Source organism: Microtus pennsylvanicus, chromosome 11 (genome assembly GCF_037038515.1).
Source record: "Microtus pennsylvanicus isolate mMicPen1 chromosome 11, mMicPen1.hap1, whole genome shotgun sequence".
NCBI lineage: Eukaryota > Metazoa > Chordata > Mammalia > Rodentia > Cricetidae > Microtus > Microtus pennsylvanicus.
Window position 1 is genome coordinate 48,568,071 of NC_134589.1, and position 24,998 is coordinate 48,593,068.

The following is a 24,998-nucleotide window of genomic DNA, read 5'->3' on the forward strand; positions in this document are numbered from 1 at the left end:
ATTGCCCTGTGATGCTTAACTGTGCATAACCCCTGGCTTAAGGCTCCTAGGAAAGGGTGGGCTCTTCTAATCTGTCTAGGCTGGCCTCAAACTCAAAACTAGTGATCCTCCTGCATCCACCTCCTGACTATTGAGATTACAAGCATGTGCCCTGGTGCCCAATTCTTTCTTTTTTTTAATTTTAATTGTTTGGTTTTCTGAGATAGGGTCTCACTATGTAACTCAGACTATCCTGGAACTAACTATGTAGACCAGGCTGTCCTCCAACTCACAGAGGTCCACTGCCTCTGCCTCCCAAGTGCTGGGGTTAAACACTTCGGCTACCATGTCCAGCCTTTGTCTTTAAAATCCTTAATGTTGATCCTTATATTTTCCCCCTAGTGGGTAGCCAGATATTTCATTATTTGTTCTTGAAATTCAATAGCTTAGTCAGTCAGTATATTAGTCTCTATTGCTGTGTAACAAACCACTCCCAGATGCAGCAATATAAAACAAATATTGTTCTCTCATAGTCTGTATGGGTTACAAATACAGGCACAGCTTAGTTGTGTCTTTGTCAAGGTCTCTGTGCTCACCTGCTGGCTCAGCTGGGGAGGCGGCCAGGCTCACTAGTGGGTTTCCTGCAAGATTCAGATCTTTGGGTGGCGAGCCCCCTTTGCTTGCTGACTGCTGCCTCTCAGTTTCTTGATATATGGATTTAAAAAATTTTTTTTTTACCATCTTGGTATCAGTCATAGGGCCTCAAGCAAGGTAGGCACAGTCCTTCCCAGTGAGCTACACTCTCCCAATGGCTGCTTTGACTTAGCAGTTTGCTTCCTCACAGCGTGCAGGCTACGAGGACAATGACAGGATGACTAAGAAGGAAGAGACAGTATTTTGCAGCCCAATCACAGAAATGTCACCTCATCTCCGAGCAAGTTGCCAGGTAGAGCTGACTGTAGGGACAGGAGACTGACCACAGGGCAAGGATTTAAGGAAATCACAGCCGGGAAGTGCGCCCACGGGAGGTGGTCCGCAGCATCTCAGAGCTGGTCCTGGCAGTGCTTTCCTTCTGCAGAGTCACTAGTGGGTCCTGCCTCATTTGGTCTGAATATTCCCTAGGTTCCTTGTGCTGGGTCATGGCTGGGGCTGGGACTTGAATGAGGCGAGCAGACGTCAACAGGGCAAAATGTGAGAAGGTAGGACTGCTAAGTCCTAGTTGCACATCTCGGCACCTCACCGTCCCATTTCTCTGCGCCACGCTCTCATCTCCGTCCATCCTCCAAGTCACTCACGTCCTCCTCCTCTTCCTCCTCTTCCTCCTCTTTCGTTTTTCAGGACAGTGTTTCTCTGTGTAGCCTGTCCTGGAACTCACTCTGTAGACCAGACTGGCCTCAAATTCACAGAGAGCCGCCTGCCTCTATGTCATTCATGTCTATGATTTTTTTCTTGTTGTCCTCTTACCAACCACCAGGAAGTGAGATTATTTTTATTGTGTTTGCTCCACGTTGTTATTGTTTGTGGTTTTGCTCCTCCGTTTAGTAATATTTCCTCAGGTAAGTCATCTCCCTTCATGTCCTATCCTATTGAGGGCAGGTTTTATCTGTAAGCACTTCCTGTGTTGAATTTATATCCTTCTTATATTATTCTGTAGTCTGAGACAATTATAAGGATGCTTGTGTACCTTCTCTTACCTTCTGCCTTCTAGGTTAGCTTCTGCCCTGTCTCTCTCTCCCTCCCTTTCAGCTCTTTCCCTTCCTTCTGGCCCCCTCTCTTCCTTGTTTGCTGTTCTGCTCTCCTTTTTTTCCTTTTCTTTTTTTAAAAAAAATTATTTTGTTTCATGTGTATGTGTGAATGTGTGCTGTGTGTGTGTGTGTGTGTGTGTGTGTGTGTGTGTGTGTGCGTGTGTGAAATGTGTGTGCAGTGCCCATGGAAGCCAGAGGAGGGTGTGTGTTAGATCCCCTGGAACTGGAATAACAGGCATTTATGAACTATCTGATGTGTGTTCGAAGAACAGAGCACTCTTAAACACTGAGCCATCTCTCTAGCCCCCTTTCCTTCCTATTAGAGATCAGGTGAGCTGAGTGTGGTGGCACACTCTTTTAATCCCAGCACTCGGGAGGCAGACACAGGTGAATCTCTGTGAATTTGAGGTCAGCCTGGTCTACAGAAAGAGTTCCAGAACAGCCAGGGCTACACAGAGAAACCCTGTCTCAAAACAAACAAAGAAACAAAAAAAACCAAATACACAGACAGACAGACAGACAGACAGACAGACAGACACACACACACACACACACACACAGAGAGAGAGAGAGAGAGAGAGAGAGAGAGAGAGAGAGAGAGAGAGAGAGAGAGAGAGAGATCAGATGTGCATTCAGTGAGGTATGGCTGTAGACAAGGTTTTCCCAACTTCTCTTTCTACCTCTTTATTCTCTTTCACTTCCTTCTCCTTATCTCTTCCTATTCTCTACCTTCTTTCCCCCTCCGCCTCCTTCTCTCTCCCCTTCCTATATGCCTGCATAGTTCCCATAGGGCATACAAATCTCATAAATCACATTCCCCGAGCCTGGGTGTGGGCAGCTCCGCTCAGATACTGCACTGACTGTGCTCCCAGAGCTCTTGACTCTGGTCCAGGCTTCTCTGTGGCTGGCCTTTTCTGCACAGGGGCTGCAGTTTGAGTTGAACATTAGATCCCGTAGGTTTTTCTGTCGCCTGAGGGGTCTGCAGAACCAGGTAGTAGGGAGTCTTTGTAGGACGTCTGGGCTCTGCTCCTAGGCAGGGATTTAGGTAAATGCTGTGTGCGGCAGGGCTCCTCTGTGTAATTGGTGGGTACAGCTCGTTCTGGAATCAGGGGCTGCCTTTAGGTTGGTGGAGGCAGGACGGGAGTCATTGTTTACTTTCCCCATTTTTGCAGCAACTTGCCCCACTGCTCTCTGCTAAGGACACCTATGGGCTTTATTCTCCTGCCGAGCAGAAGGGTTTGCAGAGCGGCTCTGGGGAGGAGACACCGCCGAATCATCTGCCTTTCTGCTTGCCTGCCAGTATTTAATGTTTAGTTCATTACATTTTGTTCTTGTCTTTGGTGAAAAACGCTTTCTCCTGCCTTGCTACTTTCGGCTTCTGGAGAGAAGGAAAGTCTATGATGCAAGCTTGGCTGCCGTCTCTACCCGGGAGCTGCCCTAAATGACCTCTAAGGCCCTTCCCAACACAAACTTGATCAGGACATTGAATTTGCTCCATACCCAAGGAGCAGAGCCAGCATGGGCATCCCTGTGGCACTTAACATCACCTAAGGTGGCTGTCCTTCTCAGGCTTGAAGACTCTGTCCATGATCAGCCAAGATGTGTATCCGCTAGAGTTGTGGGGCAGTACCAGCAGTGATGCCTCAGATCTTCAAAATTCTCCTACCACTTCCTTATACTGCCCTTGAGGACTTTTGGAAGAAGCCCCTTTGCCTTCTGCTCTTTGGGATTGAGTAACCAGCAGCCCACAGTCAGGCCTGTCTGACCATCTTGCTAGGATCCCACAGGCGTCTCTCCTTGCATGACAACACAAGCTATCAGGAAAGTTCACAGCCTGACAGGATTTCGCCAGGAGGACCCCAGAGCTTGCTGCCTCGCTTTCCAGCTGCCAGCTTAGCAGGTTGTTGGGTGGTTGCTGGCCTCTGGAGACCAGTCAGTGCCCTTGTGTCCCATGCCAGTCCCTGCCATTACAGGTTGGCAGGCCTGTGGCTAGAGCATGCCAGCCACATGGCAGCTTGTTGGCAGCCAGGTCTGTGTTCTGGCTGACTCAACCATGCTGAATGTGGCATTGCTGCATAAGTGGAGGAGGTTTGTGCAGATTTTTCCTAGGTACCATGAGTTCAGAAGGGACAGTAGCCTTCTCACTGCTCAATGGGTTTTATACAATGGCTTTTATAATCCATTCTTCAAGCCAGGCAATGGTGGCACATGCCTTTAATCTCAGCATTCGGGAGGCAAGGGCAGGTGGATCTCTGTGAGATCAAGACCAGCCTGGTCTACAAGAGCTAGTTCCAGGATAGGCTCCAAAGCTACAGAGAAATTCTGTCTCAAACGAGAAAAAGAGAGAGAGAGAGAGAGAGAGAGAGAGAGAGAGAGAGAGAGAGAGAGAGAGAGAGAGAGAGAGAGAAGAGCCCACTTTGGAGGCTGGGATGAGCTTAGGTTGAAGACACAGGCCCTTGGGAACTGGCCCTGCCCAGGACAGACCCTTCATCTTTCCTCTTGTGTGTGCCTGCCTTTGTGTGTATGAATGATGAGAGTTGAGCATGCGTAAAGACATGAGTGTGTGCATGTTTTGTGCGTGAATGTGTACAGAGTGAGTGAGTATGTGTGTGTGTATGCACGCATGTGTGTGTGTGTGTGTGTGTGTGTGTGTGTGTGAGAGAGAGAGAGAGAGAGAGAGAGAGAGAGAGAGAGAGAGAGAGAGAGAGAGAGAGAGAGACTTGTTGGCTCTGCTACAAGGCCACAGTGTTGTGTGGGTGCGTGGTAGGCTTCTCTTCAGTAGCTCTACAGCCTGTGACTATACTAACACCAGTACTAATTCATGCTTCCATGGTGTAGTTGGTTTTTGTTTCTGAGAGAGTGTTTTGCCATGTTGCCCAGATAGGATTAAACTTTTGAACTTAAGTGATCTCCTGCCTCAGCCTCCCAAGTAGCTGGAACTTGCAGGGATCATTCTGTACCTGATACCACATCTTTTTTTTGTTTTTTTGTTTTTTTGTTTTTTTGTTTTTTTGTTTTTTTTGGTTTTTCGAGACAGGGTTTCTCTGTAGCTTTGGTGCCTGTCCCGGAACTAGCTCTGTAGACCAGGCTGCACATCTTTTTTGATATTTTGCATATCTCCTCTGTTACCTGCATATGTGTGCACACCGATATGTGAGTGTTGTGTGCATATCTCAGGTTTTGACTATGTGTGCGTGTGTATTGAAGTTTACATGACCATGTGTGAGGGCTTGCATACATGTGGTTGTATGTGCAGGAGTCTGTGTATGTTTATGTTGGTATGTGTGTGAGGATGAGTGCCAGAGTGAACATGGGTTGTATGTGTGCAAGCTTTTCAGGCTAAGATGGCTAAAGTCAAACATATCAGTTGTTGCTGACCCAGATCAAGGATGAAATATCAGAGGTCAGGGCTCTCCAGCACAGTCCATTTCTCAGGTCCCAGGCAGTGTTCCCAGGCCCTCCTACCCATCAGGAACTAAGTCAGGGCACAGGGAAGACGCCAGGCCTTGAGGAGGAGCCAAAGGCAGAATTAGATTTCCCCTTTGGAAGTCCCCTCTGGGCGGGTGTTGAGGGAGATGATAAGGCCTGAGAAACTGGAGAGGCCTGGATCAAGCCATCAGCAGTGGACACGGGGAGGCACAGAGAAGGAGCATCTGAGATGGAGAGTGAGGGGTCATACAGGGTCAGCAGACTAGGATTTGCCTGTCTCCTTGAACCTAAGGGGAAGCATCTTGGCAGTTGCTGGCAGCTGGTCTGTGCCTGCATCCTGGCTGTCTTAGCCACACTGGGCAGGAACAGTGATGGGAAGAGACGGAGGGGAAACAAGTTAGGGGACATGTCAAAGTGAGGTGTATGTGACTGACCAAGAGGGACTTGGACCTGAGAGATGAACTGACAACCAAATTCTTCGAAACTGGAGACTAAAAAACAAAAATGCATGTTTATTTCATCTCTCTGTGTGTGTGTGTCTCTGTCTCTCTCTCCCTGTGTGTGTGCGCGCGCGCGTGCGTGCCTGCGTTCATGCCATGGCACGTGTGTGGAGGTTAGAGGACAATTGGGGATGTTTGTTGTCTCTCCTTCCACCCTTGGCATCCTGTTCAAGATAGAATTCGAGTTGTCAGGCTTGCTGGCAAGTGCCTTTCCCTGCTGAGCCTCCTTGGCCAGCCCTTAGTGTGTTTGTTTGTTTTCTATTTCTTTCTGTCTTTCTTTTTTATATGCTTTTTCACTCTGTAGTTAATGATGGTGTGTGAGTTACCATGCAAAATAATTACGTGTGTGTGTGTACCACAATATCAATCACCTCTGTTCTTTTGCCACGCAGAGTTCATTTCCCAAGCCTGTGTGATTCTTAAGACTGATAGCAAGTGTGTTTACCTGCGGGGTCATCTCACTGATTCTTCTTTCTTCTTCTTCTTCTTCTTCTTCTTCTTCTTCTTCTTCTTCTTCTTCTTCTTCTTCTTCTTCTTCTTCTTCTTCTTCTTCTTCTCCTCTCTCTCTCTCTCTCTCTCTCTCTCTCTCTCTTTCTTTCTTTCTTTCTTTCTTTCATTTTCAAGACAGGGTTTCTCTGTAGCTTGGGGCCTGTCCTGGAACTAGCTCTTGTAGTCAAGGATGGTCTCGAGCTCACAGAGATCCGCCTGCCTCTGCCTCCTGAGTGCTGGGATTAAAGGCGTGCGCCACCACTCAGCCCTTTTTTTATTCTTTTAAAAGACAGAATCTTACTACATAGCCCAGGCTCACCTGGAAAATGTGCGTGGTTACAAACATACACCACCGTGACTGAGGTTATAGGCATGTGCTGAGATTACAGGCATACACCACTATGACCAAGGTTACAGACATGTGCCACCATGGCAAGTTATAGGTATATGCTGGGGTTACAGGCATTCACTACCACAGCTGAGGTTACAGGTATGTGCTGGGGTTACAGACATTCACTACCATAGCTGAGGTTACAGGTATGTGCTGGGGTTACAGACATTCACTACCATAGCTGAGGTTACAGGTATATGCTGGGGTTACAGACATTCACTACCATAGCTGAGGTTACAGGTATATGCTGGGGTTACAGACATTCACTACCATAGCTGAGGTTACAGGTATATGCTGAGGTTACAGACATTCACTACCATAGCTGAGGTTACAGGTATATGCTGGGGTTACAGGCATGAGTACCATGGCTGAGGTTACAGGTATATGCTGGGGTTACAGGCATTCACTACCATAGCTGAGGTTACAGGTATATGCTGAGGTTACAGACATTCACTACCATAGCTGAGGTTACAGGTATATGCTGGGGTTACAGGCATGAGTACCATGGCTGAGGTTATAGGTATGTGCTGGGGTTACAGGCATGAGTACCATGGCTGAGGTTATAGGTATGTGCTGGGGTTACAGGCATGAGTACCATGGCTGAGGTTACAGGTATATGCTGAGGTTACAGACATTCACTACCACAGCTGAGGTTACAGGTATGTGCTGGGGTTACAGACATTCACTACCATAGCTGAGGTTACAGGTATGTGCTGGGGTTACAGTCATTCACTACCATAGCTGAGGTTACAGGTATGTGCTGGGGTTATAGGCATTCACTACCATAGCTGAGGTTACAGGTATATGCTGGGGTTACAGACATTCACTACCATAGCTGAGGTTACAGGTATATGCTGGGGTTACAGACATTCACTACCATAGCTGAGGTTACAGGTATATACTGGGGTTACAGACATTCACTACCATAGCTGAGGTTACAGACATTCACTACCATAGCTGAGGTTACAGGTATGTGCTGGGGTTACAGGTATGAGTACCATGGCTGAGGTTACAGGTATGTGCTGGGGTTACAGGCATGAGTACCATGGCTGAGGTTATAGGTATGTGCTGGGGTTACAGGCATGAGTACCATGGCTGAGGTTACAGGTATATGCTGGGCTTACAGGCATGAGTACCATGGCTGAGGTTACAGGTATATGCTGAAGGTTACAGGCATACACCACCAGAGCTCACTCTGTTTGCTTGGATTTTGTTTGAAGCAAAGTCTGACTCTATCATGGAAGTCAGTGGCTGAAGACTGGATTTGCCCCCTGCCTCTGGGGACCACAAGTGTGTGTAACTAGGTTTCCAGCTCCAGAAACGCAGTGTGTTGGTGCCTGTCTAGGCTCCCCCACACCTCTGTGCAGTGAGGGAAACAAAGGCCCAGAGGTGGGTGTGGGGGACCTCCCCAAGGTCTCCCAGCAGGTCTCCCTTTGTGACAGTGCCACTCCTTGAGCCCAGAAGGCTAAGCTCCCACTACCTCAAGAGTCTCTGTAATTATGGGATTAGAAGGCAGGCTCTCTCCACTGGCCCCCTGCCCCTCAAAGCCGCAAACAGAGTGATGGATTTGGTGGCATGGAGCCTGTTTCCAGGTGTGTCTGAGGAAACCTGGCACCCTAGGCAGCTTGTTCCTCCTGAAAGGCCCCATTGTGGCTGCAGCCTCCTTCGAAGGGGCTCTATTTTGGGCTCAGGATCCACCCTAGGCCAGCTGGAAGAAGGAAAAGGTATATTTCAGCATGTCCTGTGGGTGTGGAGAGGGTAGGAGCGATCCCACACAGGAGAGTTTGCCCTCTGACAGTGATGTCCAGCCTGTATGGAGGAAGGAGGACTCAGGCAGGCTAAGTACACTATGAGGCAAGGCCTCTGGCCCAGGTAGAGGTTCATTGACTACAGGACACCACGGGGAGGGCAGGTGCTCTGGGCCAGGCTTTCATGTGGTCCAGAATCTGGGCTGACAGGCCCTGCCAAGATGGAATGCAGGGCTGTGTCTGCCTGAGCCTCACCCGAGTCCTACCCACCAGTGACTTCCTGCTTCCCATACTGCGGGTGCTCAAACTTTGTCCTAAGCCTAGAAGGAGACCCACCCTGACCTCAAGGGCCTCCCAGTTTGGGTACCAAGGGCCAAAAGCAGCAGCCACAGGCAGCCGGGTTGGGTGGAGAGATCACAAGAGCCGCTTAGTCTCTCTGTTCTATTCTTCTTTCGCTGGATCAGGTTATTCTCCTGCCCCACCCTGTGTGGTGGCACATTCCAGCCTCTTGTTGGTACTAATAAGGTTTATCTGCCAGGCATTGTTTGTAGGGCTTCTGCCTCCTGGGTTCCTGCAGCTCTTTCTAGCCCATCCTGACTGTTCCTAGGTATCTGCCAGGGTCACCTCTGCTCAGGGTCACCATCTGATTCCTCCTACCAGCCTTTAAAGGCATGGTAGCCATTGGAGGGCCCTGGGAGTTCTTTTTGGTCAAAGGCCTTCCCAAACTCACCATATAAAAGCCAGACACAGAGGAGAGGGCCTCTCTGTAAAGTTGCCTGGGTATCCTGATCTGTGACATGGGTGTGATGATGACCTTATCAAATTATTGGACCCAAAAGGGGTAATGCAGTGGTGACCCCTGGCATACAGCAGGTGTCCTTTCTGGTGGTGGTTTTCATTTCTCTGCCTTGGAGATGTCAAGCCATTGAGTTCCCAAGCCTGTGCTGCTTCAGACGTAGCCCCGTGACTCCAGGAATGACTAATTCCACCCTGGCAATCAGCTCCCTGATGCTGGGAGAAGTGAGCCTTTCCTCCTCTTTCTTCAGTTGCTTCATTAAGCTTTTCTTGAGTGAAGGGAATGAGGATTGTCTTAATCCTCTGGCACGAGGTAGCACGATTCAGAAAGCTGGGTAAGACGGGACCAGCAGCAGAGGACACTGGGAGCAAGGCGGGGTAGGCACTAGATGGGAGCCTGAAGTCATGCGTTTCAGGTTGGCTTTGCCCTGGCCAGCTATGGCCTGAGAAGAGCCTTAACCTTACGTAGGAATTACCTTTGTCTACACAATGGCTGTGCTAATGCTAGCTTGGGGTGGGGGTTTCTCCGGAAGGTGCTTGGGAGAAGCCGATCTAGAGGTGCCCAACGCCTTACTGGTGAACGCAATCCTCAGCAGGAAAAAAAAAAGAGAGTAGGCAAGCTGAGACCTTGGCCTTCTTGTCCTGAGTCTACAGATTTGGAAGTGCTCTAGTAGCCCTGTTGCCTCCTCCTTCTGGGTTCCATGGGTGACCCCCAAGGGCTGGGTCTTGGTGGTCATGAGCCAAGGTTATCAGACTTGTAGCCTGGTGCTCACCTTGGGGGTCTCAGGGGCAGCCTGTCTATCCATCCTGGGGGCTGCTCTTCCACCCATTTGTCTCCACATGCCTTCCTCTGAGGAGCCTCAGTTTCCCCTCTGCACAGTTGAGGAGAGACTTGGAAGGGGTGGGAGCCTGAGGTGGGGCCACAGTCTCATGCAAGACATTCTCTGTCTGCAGGTGTTCCTGGCTCTCGGGGAGCTCCTTCTGTCTTGCAACTGGGCAGTGGTTGCTGATATCCTGCTGGTAGGTATGGGCTGCACATTGGTCCTGGCACTTTTGAGTAGCCTGGGCATTGGGAAGGATGTCAGAGGCCGTGGGGCAGGGGTTGAGGCCTCTTCACAGTTTCCATAGACAAAGTACCCCCTTTCGGACACTCTCAGCTGTTTCCTCTGTCCTCCCTATTCTGCACATGAGCATGGGCGCTCAGAGAGGGCAAGGTGCCTGGGCCAAGGTCACACGTTGTCAAGACTCTGAGCTAGGACTGGCGCAGGCTTCCTTTCTTTCATCATCGCGCTACATCTCAGCAAGTGGGCTCCTTGGCCTGTACTCTAGGGCCAGAGAGAGGGACCCTTGACTTAGAGCACTGGCCGCTGAACCCTGCTGGCCTCAGCTCATCCCACCTCATGGATCACTCGAAGGGTTAGGGTAAGACCGACCTACCACATGTGCTGTTCCCACCACATGGCTTTGGTGTCCTGAGTCCATCCACCCTGGTCCTTCCTCGGCTACACCGTCTTCAGCCTCCCTGCCTCCTTTGAGGGGGCACAAGGGCTTTGAACATTGTGAGAGTTTGAACCTGGTTGCTATCAGGGCTCCTAGGTCTAAGAACACAATTCCCTCCTGCTGCCTTCTGGCAGACTAGCACAGTCTTGTGCTGGCCACAGGATTCTACATAGGTAGAAAGCTGTCTGGTGAAAGGTGTCCTGCTTCTGCCACTGCTAGCTGTGTGACTTTAGGCAGGTTGCCTTGTATCTCTGAGCTTCAGTTTCCCCATATGAAAATGGGGATGGAATGGTAGTACCATTGTTGTGAGCGTGGAGGGAGATGACTCATAGAAAGTTTAGCTCAGTGTCCGTCACAGGGATTGATGGGGAGGATTTTCACTGTGACCCTGAGATTTCCACGGTTCTTCCATCTCCCAAAAATGTCTTGGAGTCCTAGAATCTGGGTTTGGAAGGACTATGGGGGTGTATGTCATTTAATCAGACAAGGCCTACTTGAACACTATGTTGGCAGAATGTCGCTGCCTGCTGTAGTCCAGGCTCAACCAATTTTTGACTCTAGTGAGTGTATCAGCCGTAAAGCTAGCCTGTCTTCCCTGCTCCTCCCTCTGCACCGAGACCTGGGCTCAGACTCAGCCACAGGCCTGGCAAATGGCCCTGGGCCTCAGTTTCCTTGCCTATAAAACGGCCTAATCATTAACTGTTAGTGGGGTCAATGAGACAGCCTAAGGGAACACCCATCCTCCACATAGCTCTTTCTCTCTCAGGTGGTTCAAGCAGTGCTGAAAATGCCCCCCACAGCTTCCTCCACCTGCCCCCCACTGTGATCTCTTTTCCACATGACAGCCCCAAAGATATGTGAAGGCTACAGGGCATCTCTATGTCTGTGTCTGCCAGGATCATTAACCTGGCAGCGTCGGGCGCTTGGCAGTGCTAAAGAGGAGTGTGTCATGGCTGTGGAGGAGGTGGATGGTGGCTCTGGGGCCCGACTAGAGTCTGGACTGTTGGGGAGCTGGCTGACCACATGCATCCCAGCCTATAAATTCTCGGAGCCCTTCACGGCTTGGAGGCTTCTGCTCTAGCCAGCTCCATGCTGCCTTCCCTGCCTCTCTCCTGCCCTAAACCCAGCAGCCAGCAATGATCTTTCTGTACTAGATAAGAAGTTGGGGTAGGATTCCAGCCTTTTCAGCTCCTGTGTTTCTATCTCCCTGGCAGAAAAACAGGACAGGGCTCAGGAGGACATGGTCTCAGCACCTATAAGGGGCTCTCTTTCAGTAGAGAGGTACAGGTTTATAAGAGCACTGTCTTAGGGTTTTCACCGCTATGAAGAGACACCATGACCATGGCAACTCTCATAAATAAAACATTTAATTGGAGGTGCTTGCTTACAGTTTCAGAGATTCAGTCCATTATCAGCATGATGGGGAGCATGGCAGCATACAGGCAATACAACAAACATGGTACTGAAGCTCAGAGTCCTACATCTTGGAGAAAGCAGGAAGTTGACTGATACACTGGCAGTGTCCTGAGCATAAGAAACCTCAAAGCCCACTCCCACAGTGACACACTTCATCCAATAAGGCCACACCCACTCCAACAAAGCCACACCTCCTGCTAGTGCCACTCCCTGTGAGATCATGGGCTTTAATTCCATTCAAACTACCACAAGCACTATATGCAGACACGGCAGAAAATGGCAGAAAGCCAAGTGACAAGAGACAGGGAGGTAACACATGTGGAGACTGAGGTCCCTTGGAGGAAGCAGGGCAGGGGAAAGACTTATATAGGGACAGGTTGTGGGGGAAATAGAGGATGGGGCTCTTGCTCCTATGTGGGAAGGTGAGCTTCTCTTTTGGGTGCTCTGAGAGTATTGTAGTCGGAGATATTCAGATGGACGGTTCTCAGTAGAGAGAGAACCAAGAGGGCCTAACAGGAGAACAGGGTAGAGAGACTGTGAGTTCCTGGGGGCCTGGAGTCAGAGGATGGGTGAGGGAGGAGAGGATGGACAGGAGAACGCGGTCAGGAGCATTCCAGCGATTCTGTTTTTCAGGCGCATGCCTGCCACTCGCTAGCTGAGAGAGCTTGGCCAACTCATGTGACCTCTCTGTGCCTCAAATGTATAATCTGTGCTCAAATGTATAATAGATGGAGAAGTAGTTCTTATCCATTGTGCCTCAGGCTGCAAGGAAGCAATGAGCTAAAACCTGTACCCTGTGTGTTCCCGAAGAAGTGGCAGCCATCTCCAACAATCCTGCCTCAGGACACTGCTCTCTCCCCAAGGAGAATCCAGGCTCCTTTTAGACGAGAGGCCCCAAGGGCTGCCTGCTCCAATGGTTCTCACACTTCATTCTGCCCGAGACAAGCTTGGAGGAGCTTGTCACTGATCCTGGGCCTCAGCACTTGGGCGGGTGGGTGGAGAGAGGGTATAGGAATTGCATTGCCAGCAGACTTCCCTCAGAAGCCTGACCCAGTCGTCTTCAGCACAACTGCTGCTTTGCATAGTCATCTCTTCAGCCTGCATGTTCCTTGCAAATTTCTCATTATCTGTTTGAGTTTACCCAGCCTCAGGGGAGCCCAATCCTACACTCTCACTATGTACCCTCTCCTGGGTTGGCTGTGTCTTAGATGATCTTTTCTCCCGGAAAGACCAAGAAAGTGTCTTTCTGCCGGGCGGTGGTGGCGCACGCCTTTAATCCCAGCACTTGGGAGGCAAAGGCAGGCGGATCTCTGGGAGTTCGAGGCCAGCCTGGTCTACAAGAGCTAGTTCCAGGACAGGCACCAAAGCTACAGAGAAACCCTGTATCGAAAAACCAAAAAAAAAAAAAAAGTGTCTTTCTAAATCTGCTTTAGGAACTTGCAGCTGCCCCACCCAGCCTGGTCCTCAGTGGCTCACCCTTCCTCCCAACCGTGAGGAGAAGGATGCTTGAGATGACTGTGTCACCCTTCACAAGTGTCTGGTCACAGGGCTGAGTTGGGGAGGGCAGAAGGCAGGCTGCCAGGGAATCTGTCCTTAGTAATTGTTCCTCCAGCTTTCTGCCAGGCGGTGGCCGCCCGCACCACTCTTGCCCTGGGCTATAAAGGGAACTGCTTTTCTAAGGGCGAGCCAAAACACAGGTGTTTCTGTCTCCGAAGCTGGTGAACCTGGAATGCTGGAAACCCCAAAGCCACTCATTTTCAAAATTGCTCACCCCCCAGCTTGCCAGAGGCTGCTGGGCGTGGCCTTTAGAGAGCCACGGACATCCAGAAGAAGCAAGGATGTGGGACCTATGTCTCCCTATGCTGAGAAGATAAGGAACTTGTAGGGACCTTACTCCGAGGGTCTGAGCAGCCCCAGCTCCACATGAACCTGTGTGAAGACTTGAGGCCCCTGTTTAGGAAGCTTAGCCAGCTCCCCAGAGCTACCAGTGACTAATCACATAATTATGGGGTGAGAAGGAAGTCCTGGGAAGGTACTGAGCTATGGTCAGTTCCTCCTCCAGTGCTGGCAGATCCTGGAGATGGCAAAAGGCCCAGCTTCTCTAACCACCTGGGGAGAAAACCTTGGCCCCAGTGACCTCATACCATCTGACTGCCCACAGTGACTCCCACCTCAGCCCTGCCCACCCACAAGCCCCTTTCCAGCAGACCTCTTGTGTCTGTCTGCTGGGGTTCTGGAATCCAGAATCATATTTTGGGTTCCTACCTTCCAATGTTTCTTTGACCCCTCTCTGTTGCACACTGATTCTCCTGCCCATAGGCAAGACCACTAAGGACACTGTCTTCTTAATTATTTTTGAAACTATATAGCCCTGGTTAGGCTGGAACTCTGTGTAGACCAGGCTGGCCTCCAGCTCATAGAGATCCACCTACCTGTGCCTCCTGAGTGTTGGAATTAAAGGTGTGAGCTGCCATGGCCTGCTTCTGTGTTTTTAGTCTAACTGTCCACCTTTTAAATGCTGTGTAATGACCACATTAACATGGCTGAAATTGCCAGCTTTCCCCACCTCTAACAGCAGAGGGTCAGGAGACCAGTCCCTGGACAGGACGGCCTGCCATCCAGTCTGGGCCCGGTATTTCCTGGCTGGGCTGTTCCGGATAATTTAATTACCTGCTCTGTGAAAGCTTTCCCATCTATAAAATGCAGGAAACAATCATATCACCTTCATGGCTTGTTGGGGCTGATATATATATATATAAACACATGCAGGAAGCAGTCATTAAAGGCTAACTGTTGTTGTTGTTGTTATTATTATTATTATTATTTTCAGATAATAGACACTGAGGTCCTGGGGACAAGATTCCAGACCAGCATTCTCCTCTGTGGCTGTCATAGTGTGGAGTATCTCTTAACTGGCAGGATTTCTCCTGAGACCAGGCTTCTAGAATGTTCTATTTCTCTTACTTAGCTAGCAGATTTTCGCTAGGTCCCCCTAATCCTTGCGTATTGTGGTACTCCAGGGACACAGGAGAAATTAGGCGCTTTGCTATGAATACAGAATGAGAGATAAAGAAATGGCCCAAGAAGGGACCCTTCCCAGTTCCAGGGAGCACACACTCATTTAACTGTGGGGTGTGTGTGTGTGTGTGTGTGAAGTCAGGCCCTCAAAGCTGAGAAGGCTTCACAGAGGAGGTGAATAAGGGTAAGTCCTAAGTGATTAATAGTGCTCCCCAAGTATGTCCAGTGAGGGAAGGCCTGCCTGGCAGAAGGCATACATACCCAGAGCATTCCGCCAGCAGGACAGATGTTCTTGTGAGCTTCTGAATCTCAGCTGAACGACACTAAGCATAGCTCTCAAGGTGGGTACTATCATTATCCCATTTAGAGAGGAGACAGGAAAAGCCGAAGTGACTTGCTCGAAGATGCACAGCTAATGGGTAGAGTCTGGGAGTGGACCCCAGACTGTCTGACTCCAGAAGTCACATTCTTGACGTCCTTACCTTCTCGCATGGAGCTGTGTGAGCCTCCCTGGCACCACTGCCCCACACTGGTCTCACCTGCCTGCACTGATGTCTGGAGCTCCGAGCTGAGATACTGCCCTACCAGTGTGGTCACAGCCAGACAGGCCCAGCTCAAGTATAAACTCTGTGTCTCTGTCCAGTGCTATGCTCATTGCCCCTACTATCCCTGTCCTGAGGAGGCCCCCCAGGGCCCCCAGGAACCTGAGTCTTGGAAGTCAGTGATCCTTCCCATCCATTCTCTGACCTGTCTGGCCTGCCACTCTCTGAGAATCTGGGAACAGAAGGATGGGGTGAGGGGTGCTCTTTCTTTCCTTGCTTACCTCTGGGGCTCCTGTGTTTTGCAGTCAGTAGTGGTGCCTAGGTGCAGGGGCACAGCAGAGGCGCTCCAGATCACAGTGGCCCACATCCTGGGAGACGCTGGCAGCCCCTACCTCACTGGACTTGTAAGGAGTGTCTAAGTGTGTGTGTGTGTGTGGTGGGGGGAGGAACTTGGGGAGGTGCTGTTTGTGCTAAGGTCCTGGGGCCACCTGGGGGGGTGGGCTCGCAAACACACCTCTCCTCTTGGCAGATCTCCAGTGTCCTGCAGACTGGGCGCCCAAACTCCTACCTGCAGCGCTTCCTCAGTCTGCAACACAGTTTCCTGTGCTGTGCCTTTGCCATCGTGCTGGGTGGTGGCTGCTTCCTCCTGACTGCACTGCACCTGGAAAGAGACCAGGCCCAGGCCAGGCAGGCTGGCAAAGGTACTCCCACTCTTCGCGCCCTTCTGGACTTGGAGCACTGGCAACTACCTATGCTTCTGGACAGCTCATTCCAGATCATTTATTACGTCCCTGCCATGTGCCAGGCAAGGTAGCAGATGCCGGAGAGAGACAGAATTAGGCCAAGTTTGAGCCCTCACGGAGCTAATGCTCTAGTGGCAAGAGACAGGCCAGGAATGGAAAAACTGAGAGAGAAATGTTTGCTGTAAGTGCCATAGAGACAACGGACAGGGAAAGGGATCGACAAGGACAGGTGGTGGAGTACGGGTGACATTGGAGGGAAAGAGCCAAGAGGAAAAAGGGACGTGAGCCAGGCAGCTATCTGTTGGGAGGGGCTCCGGGAGGCGAGGGCAGCTGGTGCAAAGGTCCTGTGGTGGGAATGTGCTTGAGGTGCTGAGGACTGGCAAGGTGGCCAGGGCAACTGTAGCAGGAGCGATGGGGACAGTGAGGCAGCGAGAGAGGCAGAGCACAGAGGGAATCGTTCAAAGGACTGTGACCTTCACTGAGAGGGAGATGGGAGTTCCTGTGGGGTTTGCAGAGGTGGGGTTCCGAGGGCAACCCCAGGCCTCCCGTATTGAGAACAGAATTCAGAGTGCCAGATTGGGGCAGAGAGGTCACAGAACTCTATACTGTGCGGGGAGGAACTAAGCCCATGGGGTGGCAGTGGCACGGGGATGGCAGTGAAGGGGTCTGATTTGGGGTTTCTTATGCAAACAGAGCCTCAAGAATTTGTAATAAATTGTTCCCAGGCCTAGTCTCAAAGGTCCTACCTCCTTTGGGCTGACTGATCATCTTCTGTCTCCCACAGGAACTCTGGACAGCGAGGACGTAGTCAGCAGGAACCCTGAGAGTCAAGGCCTGCTCTCCAGCACCAGCACCCCAGCAGAGCAGTCCTGAGTCCATCTTGCAGTGAGCAGGCTTTATCCTACCCACATCCTCCTCGTGGCCCCACCCATCCTGGCTATGATTCAGGGACCCCAGCTAAGCTACACTAGCCACTTGTTCAGTCCCTGCTAGAGAGCTGCCAGGGCCCAGGAGCTGGCTAAATTGAGTTGTCACTACCCTTCAGGGAGGCTGGGCCCTTATTAAATCATGACCACTGCAAAGCCCTGGGATTTCAGGGCTTCTTAGACCCATCTTGTTATTTATAGCCTCGTGAAGCCTCTGCGGGAAGAGGGGTGGGCAGTGGGCAGGCCAGGCCAAGGATTCACGGTGGCCTCTACAATAGGGACCCCGAGGAAGTTGCTCAGCTTTGTTGTCTGGTGTCTCCACCATGAGTACCTCACTCTGACTCACATTCTCCTGTTTGCAAAGGCTAGGGGGACAGAGGTACCTCTCTGTGAGCATTCATCCTCTGAACAGGAGGTGGTCTTGGAGTTAGGTTCCCTGTGCCTGCTGGTATGGGGATGTGACCCCACTCAAGCCTGTGCAAATTACAGAGGCAGCTGCCTCTGAGCTACACGCAGAGAAGCTCACATGACTGTTCACACATACTCCTGGAAGTAGCCCTCCTTCTCTCCAGCCTATCTTTGACCCCAGCATCTCCATGGGGAGGGCTGGCTCTGTGGGACCCATGCTTGGCACTGGGTTCTGAGCAGCTGGGCTCAGCGGGCCCTGCAGGAGATCAACAGCTTCCAGGCGGGCAGCAGCGGGGAGGCATGTTCTTTCCGCCTATGACCCCAGCTTCTGTCCCCTCCCCCGGAGCCCAGCCAGGCAATCACTCACTCACTCATTGCCACCTCTGCTGTGCCAGGCTGTGCCTGCCTCCCAGCATCTGTGGGCAGAGCAGTGGCCCAGCATTCAGCACTGCTCCTTGCCCTTACATTCATTCTTATCCTGCCTCTCCTTGTTCCTAGTTAGCTGTGACAGGCTCCTGGAGCTAGGTTCACTAGCTCAGCCTACACATGCTCCTGGGTTTAGCTCTCCTCAGGAGCAGGCATCTCCAGGACAAAAGCTCCCATTCCCTGAGTCGGCATCATCATTGAAGTGAAACAACCACCCCGAAACTCCAAGGAAACGGACTGGTGTGGAGAGCTTGACTATCTGAGAAAGAGGCAACCACGCTGCTCTCAGTACACACGGTACAGAAGATCAGGGCCACAGCCTGCCTTTCAGCTGCAGAGTCCATAGCTCTGTTTCAGACGCACCAAATGCAGATTTCTAGCTCCCATGTGACTCCCACAGGATAGTTCCAGGGTCAGAACCAAGCAGCCACGCTGTCTTGAAACTCAGCTTCGCAGACAATGGGCAGAGTCCAGTGGCTGGGGAGGGAGACCAGAAACATCGCTCGTGCTAAGTCTACAAACACTGATGTTATCAGTAGGTCCCATCGAGGTGTGGGGCAATAAATAAGACTCCAGTCTGCCCTTGGACCTCGGGAGACATACTTCCTACGACAAAAGGGTCACATGGCTCAGAAACCTTCTAGAGGTGACTTTGGGACTGGTAAGGACAAGAGATGTGGAGGAAAGGAACTAGGCAGGGGGAACAGAACTAGGGTAGTGACGATGGGACAGGAAACAGACTGTGAGTCATGGAAGGGTGTAGAGGGGCCAGAGAGGAGGCATGCTCGCCACTGGTGGGAAGAGGTGGCAGGATTGGCTGGGACTAGGGGCCTCAGTGCAGAGCGGCTCTCATCCCTAGTCTTGCGGGGGAGGTCACATCTTCCAGTGCATTTGGAAGCTTGAGTTCCCAGGATGCACTGAGACTCAATGCTTAGCCAGAGATTTACAGGATATTATTAGGATATTATTTTCTAAATGAGCTTGGGGAGTGCCAGAGTTTGGGGACTGAGGGACCCTGGGAGGACAAAGCCACACCTCGTCTACAGTCAAGCTAGGCCCCAGCTTCCCTCAGGTCCTACCTCTCCCTGTTGGGGACTAGTCCCAGCAGATGAGAACAGGTGCAAGCCCTGTGAGAGGCCCCCAGTGCCTCACTACAAAGGGTAGCATAGTAAACAGAATACATCTTTATCGCCTGAAGGATGCTGTTGGGTAATCCTGGTTATTGACACTCTGGACTTGTTTGTTGGGAATGTCAACAGCAGCGAAAATGCTATTCAGCAAGACAAGTCCCCAAGCCCGACCCTGCTCACTTCACATGTTAATGACTCAGCCTCCAGGAGACATCCTGGCAGGAAGACGTGTCTGCCTATATCTATGCATGTGCCTGTGTGGCCAGCTTGCTCTCTAGGGAGGTGTCTTCCATCTGGAAGATGGAGCATGCATTTAGGTTCCTGCACCTCGACCTGGCTTGTTCCCCTGAAACTAGCCATTGGCCTGTCTGTCCCACTCCTAAGTGGGTGGCTTCCTGCTGTGTCTGGGTAGTGAGGTAGCTGTGTGTGAGATAGCTGAGCTCACCAAGGTTCCATCAGAGAGTCCAACAAGAAGCGCCGGTTCTTGTTGAAGCCATGATTTACCCCATTGCCAAGAGGATGGGTTTGCACTGGCTCATACAGCATTTGGGTTATGGAGCTGCACGTAACTGGGCCAAACTGATGACCTTGAGGAGGCAAAGGACTCATCAGCAGTGTAGGAAGAGCTCACGGAATTGATAGCAAGGTTGAAGAGCCAGAGATTTTATCTCTTCTTTTAATTTTTCAGAGTGCCAGACACTTTTCCCTACTCTTTTCCTACTTACTCAAGATTTAATGCCCTAGGCATAAAAGTTGAGTTGGGTTAGCTTGGATCCTCTGCCTGTGTCTTGATTCATAGCTCCATTAAGACCAGGAAGCCATGAAAGCTGCTAGGAAGAGGAATGAATTAATTAATTCCGATCATCAAAACCAAATGGCCGGGGGTGTGGCTCAGTGATGGTGCTTTCTTAGCTGGCCCCAAGTTTGATTTCCAACACCAAAACAATAAAAAATTTTTAAAAGGCTCCTCCTCCTTCCTCAAAAAAGTGACAGCATCTACTGTGATGATTTGGGGCAGGTCACTGGCCTCTCCACAGGGTGAGGAAGAACCTCCACTCAATGTCCTTCCAGAGACTCTGTTTCTGATGGTCTCAGGCCATGGTCAAAGGTGACTGAAACATCTATAATATAGAAAGTGTTTAAAATGTCCAAGTGAGTCGTGTATAGCGATGCACACGCCTTTATTCCAGCACTTGGCAGCCAGAGGCAGGTGGAGGTCTAAGTAGAGCCAGCTTAGTCTATAGAGTGAGTTCCAGGACAGCCAAGGCTACACAGAGAAACCCTGTCTTGAGAAAAAAATGTTCAAATGATGGAACAGGAACTTCTGTATGAGCAGGGATTCAGAGCCATCTGTTCTGAGCAGGAGAGAGGCAGAGATGACATGTTCAGAGTAAAACTCACGTAGCAGGCCCCAAAACGGAGGGTGGGGAGACTCCAGTGAGTCTCCGGTGTGGCAATAGCAGGAGCAGAGTGGGGGTGCCTTCTCCCCAGCTAGGGTGGTGACCTGCAGGAAAGCTGCTCCAAGGATGGAGGGAGGTGTCATTAGGGAGAAAAATGGCTTCTCCACAGGCGGCAGGATTGAAATCTGGCTGGTTTCTGAGTCACTCAGAGCAACAGATATACAATGCAAATCAACACATATTTCCTGCACCTGCTAAATGTCATTTGCTCATTCAATCAACAAACATTCTCTAAGCACCTCCTCTGCAATGGATGGTGAAGATGAATCAGACAGGGCATGAGCCCTTGAGGCTCATCTCTTTTGGGGGTGGAGTGGTGGTGGAATCAAACAAACATAATCAGAATAATGAGTTTGGTGTGATGGAGGAATATACATGTTACAAAATAGCCCCGAGGAGGAAATGATTGGTCACCCAGGTGGGTCAGGGAAGGCTTCCATGAGGAAGTCAAGCCTGTACTGGACTTGTGAAGGACAGCTATAGAAGCTAGCCTGGAAGGCCTTGTAGGCAGAGCCCAACTAAAGGGTCAGGGGAGGTGGGGGGCGTGAGCATGTGGCGCTCTCCGTGGTCCTGAACCATCGTTCCTTTAGCAGGGTTTTCTGGCGGAGGGCAGATAGGGACTACAAACAAATGAGCTAATTTTTGCCACTTTCCCAGGCTCCAGGGAGTATCTGGGTGTCAATCCTGGGAGTTCCATGTCATCGGAAGGACTTCTAAGATCCTTTACCTTGAGACAGTGTGCTGGAGATATGTAGGAGGCTCTGAAGTCAGAACACATGGGTCAGGAAGGGTTGTGAAGCCACAGAGAGATCTGTGGAGAGATTTTGTTCCAGGCAGTGATCAGGTCATGAAAACTTATTATCAATAACTGGGTGGGAAAGCCTGGAGGTGGAGTTGGGATCAGGGAGTCCAAGTAAGACATCCGAGGTATATCAGTGGGCAGCGGGGAACATTGAAAGTGAGACTCAACAGGCTATAGCTAAAAACAAATGGCCTGTAGGGTTTCTCCTTGGTGTCATTGTGGGTCAGGAGTTATGATGCTATGGTAAGAAGCAGGTTTGAGGGAATGATGGTGAGTTCCATTCGGGATATGCTGAGCTTAAGGTGTTTGTGGGATTGCTAGGAGGATGTGTGGGAGATTTATGTGAAATTAAAATTTGGCCATAGGGACTGTCTAGAGGTGGAGGTCAGGGTATTATAAACAAATGCATGATTGCTGAGAGCCCATGTGTAAGTGAAGGCTGCTCAAAGAGTGTGCCAAGTGATGAGAAGCTACCACAGCCTGATCCAGGAAAATGCTACCACATAGGCACAGCAGAAGTGAGAGGGACTGACCTCCATCTGGATCATCAGCCTTGCTGGAGCTCATTGTACATTCTCGCAGAATGGTCTGTAGAGTCACAGTCATACAAAGTGTTCTGTGGAAATACGGGAGTTCTGGGAGACTCATTGTGTATGCTCATTGTCTTGGTTTGAGTTTCTATTACTGCGATAAAAAAAAAATCATGGCCAAAGACAACACTACAGTCCATCATTGAAAGAAGTCAGGGCAGGAACTCAAGGTAGGAACCTGAAGGCAGGAACTCAAGGACCATGGGGGAACACTTCTTACTGGTTTGTTCTTTACGGTTTGGTCAGTTGGCTTTCTAATAGCAACCAGGACCACCTGATCAGGGATGGCACCACCCATAGTGGACTGGGCTCCCCCACATCAGTTATTAATCAAAAAAATGCACCACAGGCTTGCCTGCATACCAACCTAGTGGGGGCAGTTTCTTCCAAAATGACCGGAGTCTGTGTTAAGTCACAGCACACCCATAGCAAAGGATCTAAGAGGTTGCTCAACAAGGAAATATCTCCGTTTCCCCCACCACTTCCCAAATACAGTTATCCTCAGAGAAAGCACACTAATGTTCTGTGTCTCACTTGTTTCGGAATTTGTTGAGACAAGCTCTAAGTAGATCACACTGGCCTAGAACTTGTGAGCCTCTAGACTCAGTTTCCCGGGTTCTGGGATTACAGGTGTGTGCTCTTTCCTGTGTGGTAGTTACAGTCTAGACCTCATGAATGGACACCAGAAGGTCCTGGAGCCATTGCTGAATTAAGATTTACATCATGCCCAGAAGAAAAGTTTTGCAGAAGCTGTGAGTAGAGTGTGGGGAATCAGGAAGTACTGACTTAGGAGGTAGTCATACCTTGGATGGATTGCTTCTTTCCTAGTTTCCTCGCCACAGGGATAGAAATGATAACCCACAGGTCTGATAGACATGGTGGCTCATAGCTTTAATCCAGCACTTGGGAGGCAGAAACAGGCAGACCTCTGTGAGTTTGAGGCCAACCTGGTTTACATAGTGAGTACCAGGACAGCCACGACCCCATCTCAATACTCCTGCTTCTGCCACAAACAAACAATACCCCGCAGGCCCCCTGACCTATGGTCCTAGGATGCTGCCAGCCAGGAGTTCTCACAAAGCCCTCATCTACTCACAACCACGTAGCCAGAAAGGACACTGTTGTTTGTCACCCTGCCCATAGACAGGAACCCTTATCTTATACAGGATTAACCCTAGAAACTGCCTTTAAGTTTGGAGCATCATAGTAGAAAATAGATGGCTTGCTTGGTGGCAAACAAGTTTTTCCCTCTGCTCTAAATGTGAAGGACTTAAAGTCCACCCTCCTTCCCTGCTCTAGAATTCAACCAGGGGTGGGGAAAAAGGGCAATGAACCAAAGACCAAAACGTGCCTCCCTGGGCAGGGCTATGAAAGGGTGGGAAACGCGGTATGATAGAGTTGCAAAGCCATGGTTGAATCTCCTTCACAGGTCCATAGCTCCTCAGCATCCACAGCAGACACTGCCCTTCAGCTAGCACCATCCCGCAGTTCTAGGGATCATTGTGGGAGTCCCAGTCTAGCCCCATGGAGCTTCTAGGTCTGTGCTTGTCTGCTAATCACCTGTTATCCCTGGCCACCCAGTGAAATTCCCCCTGACTGACGTTTCGGGCCCGAATTCAGCCAGCAGGAAAGAGGCAGCAGGCAACTCTCCGAATGAAATCTGTTTTCCGAACCTTCCCGTCACAGCCATTCATACTCAACACAGTGAAGCATAATTTAGTCACTTCACAGAACTGAAAAGACACCTTGAAGGCGCCAAGAAACACCAGCTTGGGGATTAACTTTGCTCGCTGAGACAGTGGAGTGTGTGTGTGTGTGTGTGTGTGTGTGTGTGTGTGTGTGCCCGTGTGCGTGCGCCTCATGCTCTGTCATCCATTGGCTATGCCATGACTCACTGTGGCCGACACCTTCACAAGATGTTCCTATTGTGGACGTGGGCTCTGGAGCAGCCTGCAACAGCGTGGAAGCTCCAACCTAGATGATGATTTCAGAGCCTTGGATAAGTACCAACCAGACCATGACTAGGTGTCTGTTTATGATGGGTCACTTCGGTGACCTGGAATCACAGACAGAAACCACTAGATTTCCAAGGGTCTGAATTAATTCTTACTCATTCTCTCTCTCCCTCACTCTCTCTTTCTCTGCCTTTCTCTCTCATTTGAACCAAGCAGTTAGCACATACTAAAAAGAATATGATATGCTGGGTTTTAATTTCTTTCTTTTAAAATATTTATTTATAGCCGGGCGGTGGTGGTGCTCGCCTTTAATCCCAGCACTTGGGAGGCAGAGGCAGGTGGATCTCTGTGAGTTCGAGACCAGCCTGGTCTACAAGAGCTAGTTCCAGGACAGGCTCCAAAACCACAGAGAAACCCTGTCTCAAAAAACCAAAAAAAAAAATTATTTATTCAGAGACCTGTTGGCCTGGACTCAATGGTCTGGAACCCTGGGGTTGGACTTAAACTCACAGAGATCTACCTGCCTCTGCCTCCCAAATGATGGAATTATAAGAGTACACGGACAGTACAGATTTTGCTTTTAATTAAAAACTCAAAGAGATGAATGAGAGAGTTTCAGGGGAGCTTGTCAGACCCAGTCCCATCTGGGTCAGAGTGGTGAGGGCGTTCTGTACACAGAAGTTCTCAGCTATCCTCCAGAGTGGACAAAACCCCCACTCCCAACCCAGTCTCTAGGTTGTCTGTCACCTTGCCACCTTCCCCCAGTTAGAAACAGAGACCCAGAAAGACAGTAGAGGTCTTGTCCAGAATTAAGCCATACAGCAGAGCAGATTTGGGCTAGGATCCAGCCTTCCAACTTCCACTAAGGGCTTTGGAGAGATGGTACCCTCGGGTAGGAGGCTTTTCCTGCTCCATCTCTTCTCTTACCCCTGGTATGTTAGACTCAGGATCCCGAATGCTGGGGTTACAGGTGTGGGGCACCATGCCTGGCTTTGGGGAGGCTCTC

The 24,998-nt window shown here is 50.4% G+C and overlaps 1 protein-coding gene across 6 annotated transcripts in view; it reads left to right on the forward strand.

Annotated features, from left to right (window-relative positions):
* Spns3 (SPNS lysolipid transporter 3, sphingosine-1-phosphate (putative)) overlaps window positions 1-17,403 on the forward strand; it is a 53,581-nt gene extending 36,178 nt beyond the window's left edge. For 4 of the 6 annotated variants that reach the window (XM_075991748.1, XM_075991751.1, XM_075991750.1 and 1 more), the window contains 4 exons: window positions 10,031-10,096; window positions 15,858-15,956; window positions 16,082-16,253; window positions 17,080-17,403. In XM_075991748.1, the coding sequence (XP_075847863.1) occupies window positions 10,031-10,096; window positions 15,858-15,956; window positions 16,082-16,253; window positions 17,080-17,168 (426 nt within the window). In that variant the 3' untranslated portion in view covers window positions 17,169-17,403. Of the gene's footprint in view, window positions 1-10,030; window positions 10,097-14,822; window positions 15,957-16,081; window positions 16,254-17,079 lie in introns of those variants that run through there. The other 2 variants (XM_075991749.1, XM_075991753.1) reach the window with 2 other exon arrangements.
* The last annotated feature ends 7,595 nt before the right edge of the window (window positions 17,404-24,998 follow it).